Source organism: Arachis duranensis, chromosome 4 (genome assembly GCF_000817695.3).
Source record: "Arachis duranensis cultivar V14167 chromosome 4, aradu.V14167.gnm2.J7QH, whole genome shotgun sequence".
Taxonomy (NCBI): domain Eukaryota; kingdom Viridiplantae; phylum Streptophyta; class Magnoliopsida; order Fabales; family Fabaceae; genus Arachis; species Arachis duranensis.
In genome coordinates, this window is record NC_029775.3 from 111,622,000 (window position 1) to 111,632,643 (window position 10,644).

General features: G+C 26.5%; 1 protein-coding gene across 1 annotated transcript; it reads left to right on the forward strand.

Moving 5' to 3' along the window:
- The first annotated feature begins 6,058 nt into the window (after positions 1 to 6,058).
- LOC107485904 (AP2-like ethylene-responsive transcription factor BBM1) lies at positions 6,059 to 10,396 on the forward strand. Its single transcript, XM_021141022.2, has 9 exons — positions 6,059 to 6,318; positions 6,410 to 6,877; positions 6,962 to 7,085; positions 7,169 to 7,251; positions 7,555 to 7,652; positions 8,161 to 8,234; positions 8,335 to 8,385; positions 8,592 to 8,668; positions 9,338 to 10,396. Exons 1-9 carry the CDS (start codon positions 6,072 to 6,074, stop codon positions 10,243 to 10,245), a joined length of 2,130 nt encoding a protein of 709 aa, XP_020996681.1. The 5' UTR covers positions 6,059 to 6,071; the 3' UTR covers positions 10,246 to 10,396.
- The last annotated feature ends 248 nt before the right edge of the window (positions 10,397 to 10,644 follow it).

Sequence of the window (10,644 nt, forward strand, 5' to 3'; positions counted from 1 at the left end):
TTTAAGGGGTTTTTTTTTTTTTTGAGAATGAAATAATATAACCCGCAAGACAAGGGTGGTTGTCCTCTCATAGGGGTGCAACGTGAAAAATCCACACTACTAGTACTCCTCCTCCTATAATATATATGCATATCTCGAATTTCTATATTTACAATAATTATGCTCTATATTTTTATTTCTTTTTTTTTTATTTGAGCTTCTACTATCTATTCCTTAGCTTTATGTTTCATAGAAAAGCAATCATATGTATAGGTGTACACAGTATTATTCCTAAGCTTTGAAGACGAAACCATTTTGAAGCAAAGAAGAAAACAAAGTATGCTGTCATACATGAATAATTATTTGCATTGGTTTGCGGCTGTGCAAAATATAACATCTTATTCATTTGCTTGTCTATATTTACCAATTTTTTTTTTTTGTCAATACAAGTCAATTTTTTAAAAATTATTTTATTTATTTTAAATTTAAATAATAAAACTAACTAATATTGACTAACTAAAAATTAATTTTTATAATTTTTTTATATAAAGTAAAAATTATGAGTTAAAATATGTGTTATAAATTCATAAATTAATATTTTTATTTCATAAGATATATGAAAATATAGTAGATAAAAGTTATTAGATAGTTTAATTTATGTTTAATTACTCTATTAATTCATATAGTTTTGTCAAATTTTTAATTAGGTCTTTATGTTTTTTTTTAATTAAATTTTTATACTATTTTTAATTTTGTAATTAGGTCCTTTCTAGTATAAATAATATTAAAATTAACTGAATATTTTTTTTACAAATTAAAAGTATTTATAATTAAAAAACTAACTAAATCTTTAATTTCATATATTTTTGAATAAATATTCTATTACTTTTAGCAGATTTTGATATAAAATATCTAATTATAAAATTAAAAATAATATAAAAATCTAATTTAAAAATATATATATAAAGATCTAACTAAAAATTTGATAAAACAGTACAAACCAAACAAAACTTTTAATTTATTCAACTAAATAATTGTCTAACAATTTATTATTATTATTTTTAATTTGTAGGGAGAGAGAGAGTATCTTACTTAGCTTACTGTGTTCCCATAACATGCAAGAAAAGTTCCAAAAAGAAAGAGACACTCCCGTTTGTAGCGGGGGATGGGAGCAGATCCATTATTATCATAACACTTAAGAATCTGTCTCTCAAAGTATGTAACTATGTATACATCATACATGTAATGTGAGAAAGCAGCGAAAATTTCAACATACAAAGCATTCATCAGATATTATATTAATTTACATTTTTATATCTATTAAATAAAATACAAATTTTACTATTAATAATATCTCACAGTAACTATATAATGGAAAAGCGAAGAGAGAGGGTTATATTTATCGGAGTTGTGATAATAGCATCTGACATGAGGTGACTAATGTCCAAGTGGGCTTCAATTGTAAATGGCTCAGGAGAGGGGCTGCGTGTGTATTTTTTGTCACGCTATATAAATCTGTCAGCAAAATTATATATATTATTATTTTCAATCTTCACCCTACTACAGGTGTTTACAGCCAAGAAAACACCAATAAAATAATGTATACCCATATTTAAACCGCGAGCATGTTAGTGTACACTAAAATTAAATTAAATTATATATATTTATATATAAATATATAATAATTAATTTTAATAATTTTTAATTTTAATATATAAATAATATTTTTGTTAAATAATAATTATTTGATAACTTGAAATCTTGTATTGAAAAGGCATTTAATAAAATTAAAAGGTGAAAAATAACAATGATTATTAGTAAAAAAATGCGCCTAAAAGAAAATATATTATAAAAACATTATTCTACCAATATATGATATAAAAATATTTTGCTATAAACGATTTTGCAGCATGTGGTAATTATTTAATGTGACGATTAACAAAAGTATAAAGTATAATTCAGGGATTTGAAGTCCAAATTTTAACATTATTTAAGTAGATAGGTCTGGATGCATGAATTACCCTATAAGAATAACTGGTAAATATTCTTGGCTTGTTCATGATATTGGAAAGGAAAGAGATGAAGTAAGCAGTGTAGTTCACTGTAGTTATATTCGCTGAGAGTAAAGTATCGTTTTTGTTTTTAATATTTGGAATTAGTTTTAAAATTATTTTTAATATTTAAATTATTTAACGTTTTAAAATTGATTTGATGTTGTTATGTCGTTAAAAATCTGTTAACAGAATTAATGGCAGAATAAAATTGGGATAATTTTAAAATGTTAAGGACTTAAATAGAATGAAAATGTTGGAGATAAAAACGATACATAAAAATAAATTTTAATTTTATCTTTTAATAATATCAATCTTTTATAATACATAGTTATTCAATTATTTTTTAATCACATCTAAGTAAATTATACTTAATCATATTATTTTTATTTTTAAGATTTATTTTTTATAATTTTATTCTTAAAAATTTTTATTCATCATGAAATATTTGTAGAATGACTGGAATTATATTATTTTATTGTATATGTATCATTTTTTTTCATAAATTTATGTACTAGTCATTCTACAAACATTTTATTAGAATAAAAATCTTTAAGAAAAAAATATAAAAAATAAATTTGATTTAGAATAAAAAATAATGTGATTAAGTATAATTTACTAAGATGTGACTAAAAATAATTGAATAACTATGTACGTAAAAATTGATATTATTTTGAAGGATAAAATTAAAATTTATTTCTATATGTATCGTTTTCGTCCTATTTAAGTTTCTAACGTTTCAAAATCGTCTCAATTTTATCTTGTCGTTAATTCTGTTACAGATCTCTAACGACAGTATAATATTGAGTCAATTTTAAAATATTAGGGGACTTAAATAAGACGATTTAAATATTAGAGATAACTTTAAAATTTATTCTAAACATTAAAAACAAAAACAGTATGTTACTCTATTGATTTAATTCATCTCAAAATAAATAAAAATAAAAGGATTATATTAGTATTACCGACAGATTAAACTAGTGGATAATAACTAGCTACTTGTCTGGTTTATAAGATCATAATATAAGATTTCAATAATGTTTCATGCTTCAGGGTGCTAAGTAAATCGGTCACTTTCATGGTTTTCTAATAATGTGATATTTATTTATATTTCTTACAAGAATATTGTTATGCATTGTTTTTTATTTTTTGTTTTTAATAGGATTAGATTCTGCACACAACTGGCACATACCGTAGATATCATGCACATGCACAATAATTAGATCAGTGTCTGTACAAAAATACCGTTTGAGAAATACTAGAATATACTTAGAACTCGCACGTATTTTATGCATACAAATTAATTAAAATATATAGTAGAGATCAGATTATCTTTGTAAGCAAAAATTATATAAATAATATAGTTTCAAATGTCTATCGAAATATATCAACTGATTGGTTTGTTGTTGTGGCTTTTTTTGGATATGCACAAAAAACTTGGATATATATAAATAAAGCTCACTCATTTTTATGGGAATTGAAGAATAATTTTGTAACTTTTCACTTTCTTTTAAGAAAAAGTGAATGATGTATTTGATGTGTGAATAGAATAGAATATAATTAGAGGATTTATTTCAGGAAAAATTAAGGAAAAACAAAAGCATATACTTGAGAGAGATATGACTCATGACATATACACACGTTTACTTAAAAGTTATAACTTTGGCCAGTTTTTATAGTCTATAAGAATTTTTTTAAAATTTTTAACTTTTAAAAAGATATAATATTAATATTTAGCATAATTTTTAAATTTAAATTGTAATTTTTTTTAAAAATTATTTAAATACTTATAAAAAATTAAAAAAAATAACTTTTTTAAAATAAATCTTTTTATCATTTAAAAAAATACTTTTAAAATTAAAAAATTAAATATAAAATAACTTATTTACAAATTATTTTTAATGTAAATATTTATTGTTTAAACTCTTTTTTCAAAAATTTTTTAATTAAATTGTTTACTAAACTGAACTTTAGACGAATACACTTTTTATTCCCCTAAAAAAAACCGTGGATTTGGTTTTAAGTAGAATTTTAAAATAAAAAGTTTTAAGAGTAAATATTGCGTCGATAATATTGTATAGTCAATATTTAACACAAAAAAATTATATTTAAAATTTTTAAAAACAATAATATCCAAAATTTAATTTAAAAAAATATTTGACATTTATACTAAAAAAAGTTCATCTTTAATAAATTTTATAATAAATTTGTTATTTAATAATCTGTTATGATATTAATTGAAATTGACCATTATAATCTTGATTTTTTAGTATTATTCTTTTAAAATAGAATAATGCTACGTGTATATTAAAATCAGTCATCAAAATTCGTTACTAATATAAAATATATATTAAAATATAAATACATATTAAAAATAAATTAAACTATATATATATTTATACAAAAATATATTAACTAATTTTAATATACAAATAATATTTTTGTTCACCGTTTAAATTTTGGATGCGTTTGTGTTCTTTTGAAATGATTTTGAAACATTATTTACATTGGATAAATAAGACTATAAATGCTTTCATTGAAATTATTTATATTAGATTTTGTTTTGTAGATGATCAAGTGCCCTAACACTTATTAAAATTCAAAAGTAGCTAGAAAGTGTTTATGGAATTCAAATATTTATTGTCATTTTTTTTAAATAAGCTTATTTTTCTGTTGTAAAGATAATTGAGTTTAGATTAAACTATCTTGATTAAGAGCATTGACTAAGAAGATGAAAGTGATAGATATATTTGTTTTTCCAATGCAGAAACAATTTAAAAAATTTATAAGTAATATGCCTTTCCTATTCAAATTTTTTATTTGTTAGTAAGACTCAAATTAATTACTTTTGAATTATTAATAAATACCCTTAAAGTACTTTAACGAAAAAATTTTTTATAGTATCAAATATAGTTTAATGAAATAATTATTAATAAACTCTCGGTAAAAAAAATGGATAGAATAAAAGATAAATAAAAGGTGAATGGCACAAAAAATTTTAAAAATTATTTATAAAATGATTAAATAAGATTTACATATAAATAATTTTTCTATAAATATAATATATAATAGAATTTAATAATATTATTTAATTTATGTAACCGATGGATTTTATCTAATAAGATAAGATTTTTGTTGTTGTTGTTGACATTGTTGGATGAAAACTAAAGTGTAAATTTAAGTTGAAAAGATTAATTGTAATTTTGATGAAAAGATCAGAGTAGAAAGCGTGTTTGAACTCCATCAGTTGAGCATTAATTACGAAATGGTCATCATCATTATCATCAATCCTTCTTCTTTTCATTGATTTTGGTGTGTGTATGTGATTTGAAAAGATCCCAATAGTGTGCCCTAGAATGAGAAGAGCCCCATATTCATTACTATAATATTCATTAATAAATCATGTACCTGCACCTAGCACATCAAAAACATGAAATACAAGTACAAAAATATTTAAAAAAATAACAAAAATTTAGGCATTTAGAGTATGAAATCCATAATTAAAAATTATTAAATGTCAATCTAATTAAATTTATTAAATTATTTAATAATTTTTAGTTATTAATTTTTTATAAAAACAAATTATTTACGAGTCTGTAATTCAAAAATATCATATTATAATAAAGGAAGATATTATCAAATGACAAAATTGCTCTATTTAAAATTTTTGTATTATTGATAAATTATTTTTTTTATAAACTTAATTTTAATATATTAATAGTGTGAAAAATTTTACAACTTTATCCAATCATATTTTTATATTTAGATAACATTGTAAATAGAAAAATTGAAAAATAGTTTACAATGAATTTCTTGTATAAAAATTAATTTTTGTTGTTGCATTTATCAATAATATTAATTAATATGAAAGTATCTATGACTCTATGACTATATTCATATATAGAGAAGGGGGAACAAAGAATATTAAGTGTATAAATGCTGTTTCATCTCAACTCTTCTCATTTTCTGCATTCTCTTCTTCTTCTTCTTCTTCTTCACGAATAGCAATCTAACCTTTCTTCTTCTTCTTCTTCTTCTTCTATGGCTTCAATGAACTTGCTGGGTTTCTCTCTCTCCCCTCAAGAACACACTACTACTACTCATCATCATCATCAAACTCGTTTTGGGCTATTCAATCCCACTGCACAAGATGATGTAACTGCTGCTGATGATGGAAACTGCTTCGATCTCACTCCTTCCACTCATGCCGCTACTACTCTCAACCTCCCTCCTTTTCCCATCTATCAAGAACCCTTCAACAATCATCATCATCTTTCTACTCATCAAGGTTTGACAATTTCTTTTCTCGTTTAATTTCTCTATTATTATTACAAATTTCTTTTTTTCTTTTTTTTTTTAATTTTCCTTTATCATCATAGATTGGAAGGAGAATAACTACATCAACCAAAACCTGCTATTAGAAACTTCATGCAACAACAATAACAATGTCGACAACAACCACCACCACCATCACCAACAACCCAAGCTCGAGAACTTCCTCGGTGGACACTCCTTCGCCGATCATCATCACGATTACGGTGCCAACTCATCAGGAGACTACCTCTTCCAAAACTGCTCTCACCCGGAAGTTACAGCAGGAGGAGGAGAAGGCTCCGCCGGCGGCGGCGGTGGAAGCACAAACTCAATAGGGTTGTCAATGATAAAAACATGGCTAAGGAACCAACCACTTCATCATCATCACTCATCAGAAAACAAAGAAACCATGATTGCATCTTCAAATAATACTACTGCACCAACAACTCAAACCTTGTCGCTTTCTATGAGTACTGGCTCACAATCTCTCCCGCTATTACCACCTACTAATAATAATAATGTTAGTGTTGCCGGTGCCGGTGCCGGAGGAGGCGGCGGAGACAGTTATTCTTCGTCGGAAATAAACAGCAACAACAACAACAAACAGATAGTAGTAGTAGCAGGAGGGTCTTCATCAACGGGAGCAGTTGAAAATGGAAGCATTGTTGAGAATAACAATGTGACCAAAAAATCCATTGACACTTTTGGACAAAGAACTTCCATTTACCGTGGTGTAACAAGGTCTTTCTTTTTCTTCTAATTAACATTATTGTTATTATTGTGAGATTAGGGTTTTGATTTTTTGATAAAAATAAATTAAATAGGCATAGGTGGACAGGGAGATATGAAGCTCATTTGTGGGATAATAGTTGTAGAAGAGAGGGACAGACTCGCAAAGGGAGGCAAGGTATGTAACATCATCAGCTACCATCACCCACCATTCCTTTCTCTTTTTTTTATTTTTATTTTTATTTTTAATTATGTCGCTAATTTCATTTTCCCAAATCTCTTCATGGACCCTTGTCAATATTTTTATTTATTTAGTTTGTGCTCTTTGTCCTTTTAAAAAAATAAAACATTTATTTATTCTTTTATGAAATATTATATTAACTTGTGTGTTCTTCATCTTTGCATATTACCCTCTTCATTCCAATGGTGTATGATCTTCANNNTTTTTTCTTTTTGAGTAAAATTTTAATTTGTTGATGCTTATTTGCAGGAGGTTATGATAAAGAGGAAAAAGCAGCTAGAGCCTATGATTTAGCAGCCCTAAAATACTGGGGAACCACAACAACAACAAATTTTCCGGTAATTTTAATTTTCATTTGCACACTTTTTTATGTTAATTCTCTTCTTAACTGCCTTGTATAGTATTACCCTCAATTAAGGGTTTGTGTTGAATAAAGCTCTATAGGCAACAAACATTATTGGCATTGAGATTAACATGCAACAATGTTGTGAACATATAAGCTATTATCCACTACTAGCAGATATAGGGAACATTGTATATATTTGTGTCAATGTGCAATATGGAAAAAAGTTTCCTCTTTTGATGGGTTTTGTTTGCTCATAGAAGAAACTAATTTAGATTATTTGTCTTATCAAGCTAACTATGTTACAGTATATATAATTGATGTGCTTATTAATTGGTAATTAAGGAAAACGAATATTCATTTTACACTATTCATTTAATTATCAAATATTTGTTAAGAAAGTAAATATATAAAAGTACAACAATTTTGTTTATGTAGCAATATAATTTATATATTTCTTATATTTTATTTTTGTTGGAATATAATTTTGATAATGACTTCAGATTAGTCAATATGAAAAAGAATTAGAAGAAATGAAGCACATGACAAGACAAGAGTACGTTGCGTCATTGAGAAGGTATGTGTATTTGTAATTGTATATATCCTCATTGTTATTGATTAATTTTATTCAAAAATATGAATAATAAATTATATATAAATAATATTTTGTACTGTAGGAAGAGTAGTGGATTTTCTCGTGGTGCATCCATTTATCGTGGAGTAACAAGGTACATTTGATTATTGGAATCTAAAATATATCTATGCAATAATGTATAATGTAGTGAACTTAATTGATATGTGAAGTATTAAAATATAAAGAATTAATGGTATTCTTTTTTGCCTGTCCCAAACTGTGTTAAGGCTTGCTCTTATCCAAATATTACAGTGTTATTAGTAGAGAATTCATTATTATATTTTAAAATAATGAATGTAGGCATCATCAGCATGGTAGATGGCAAGCTCGGATTGGAAGAGTTGCAGGCAACAAAGATCTTTATCTAGGAACTTTTAGTAAGTGAATTTAGGCATCTAGCTATTCTATTCCACTTTAATTCTCTATTCTATGCATGTATGATAATTCACTAGCACATGCCAACCATATTTTTTAATTATGGGCAAAGAAACCTCCAAGTAACTAAAACAAAAAAAAGAACCATGCATGATTATACTAATTCTATGTGTCTCACTTTCAATTGCGTTGAATTATATCACCTCTTAAAATATCATGACTCATTAGGTACACCTATATATACAATCAATGAAAGCAATAATTGATGGTTAAAATAAAACTTGTGACTAATATTTTAAATAATATTAGGTAGTTAATATTTTTAGTAAATATTAATCTTTTTAAAAAAATGTTTATTTTAAATTATGAATTTTTAAAAGAATGAAAATTTTAAAAATATAAAATTTAGTATTTTCTAAATAAAAATTAATTACTTATACTTTTTCTAATGACTTCTTTTCTATACAAGCTAAATTTTTTTCTTTGATTCATTCATTCTAGAAGATTTACATACATATAAAAATTCTAGTGTTTGTTTTATTCTTGGGACAGATGTTCCAATTAACTTTAGAATATTTCTATAATCATTTCTACTTATATCAAACGTAGATACTTAATTTGTGATATGTCTTATGTTACTTCAATTCTCTTAACATGTTGGTTTTTTGCAGGCACTCAGGAAGAGGCAGCAGAAGCATATGACATAGCAGCCATAAAGTTCCGAGGTTTGAATGCAGTTACAAACTTTGACATGAACAGATACGATGTGAAGAGCATACTAGAGAGCAGCACCTTGCCCATTGGTGGCGCCGCCAAGAGGTTGAAGGACATGGACAATGGAGACCTAATTAATGTAGACAATAGTGTTCACCAAAGACAACACCAAGAAGATCACAGCAACAACATCAATTCTCATTCTCTAACTGATGGAATCAACAACTTTGTAACTGCGGCGGCTGCCACCCATCATGGTGGTTGGCCTGCTTCCCTTGCATTCCAACACTACCCTGCTAACTATGGATCTTCATCATCATCATCACAAAGGTTCTGGTGCAAGCAAGAGCAAGATTCTTCTGATCAAAACAATGTGTCTCACAATTTTCATCAAGAAATTCATCCTTTGCAACTAGGGGGTAGTACCCACAATTTCTTTCAGCATGGTATCATGACATTGGATCATTCTGCTTCCATGGATAACAATAACAGCTCTGGATCAAGTTCTGTGGTTTATGGTGGGGGTGGTGGGGGTGGTGGTGGTGGTGATGTCAACGGTTATGTGTTTCAAATGGGTGCTGTTATTGGCAATGATAACAATGAAATCAAGGGACTTGGCTATGAAAGTGTTTTTGGCAGTGAGGCATATAATCAGACACATGGAAGGCATCTGTATTATCAGCAACAATCATCAACAATGGATCATAACAATAATGGAGCTGTAGTAGTTAAGGGTAGCCCATATGATCATCATCATCATCATGGTGGTGGTTCCAACAATTGGGTTCCAACTGCAATACCCACTCTTGCAGCATCAAGGGGTCTCTGCCATGGGGCTCCACCATTCACATTATTGCATGAATGAATGAATGAATGCATGAAGAATAGTTTATTAGAACTTCTGAGTCATAGCCAAGGTTGAAAAAAAAAGTATATGATGTATACATACATTTACTCACTAATTTCCTAGTCCTTTTTGGCCTAATTCTATTCTTCTTTATTCATCTAATAGGAAATCATTACTTAATTAGTGATTGAAGAAGGAAGATAGTATTTCATTATATATATCCTCACTTTTAGTCGTGACAAATATATATCAAAGATGCTATGAATTTTGAGAACTACTAACTTTGAGAAAATATGGGTATATATTTATTGGATTATTGCCATTTTTGTATTTATTTTTCCCTTTGGAATGAATAACAAGGGTCATACAAATTTAAGGAGGGATAATTTTCTTTGTCATATTATGTATGGACAGTGA

Bases quoted from the DNA above. Each gene is read 5' to 3' on its own strand.
- LOC107485904 (XM_021141022.2), top strand. From the start codon at position 6,072: ATGGCTTCAATGAACTTGCTGGGTTTCTCTCTCTCCCCTCAAGAACAC. The intron at 8,235-8,334 runs GTATGTGTATTT...TTTGTACTGTAG, and splicing joins TACGTTGCGTCATTGAGAAG to GAAGAGTAGTGGATTTTCTC. The intron at 8,386-8,591 runs GTACATTTGATT...TAATGAATGTAG, and splicing joins ATTTATCGTGGAGTAACAAG to GCATCATCAGCATGGTAGAT.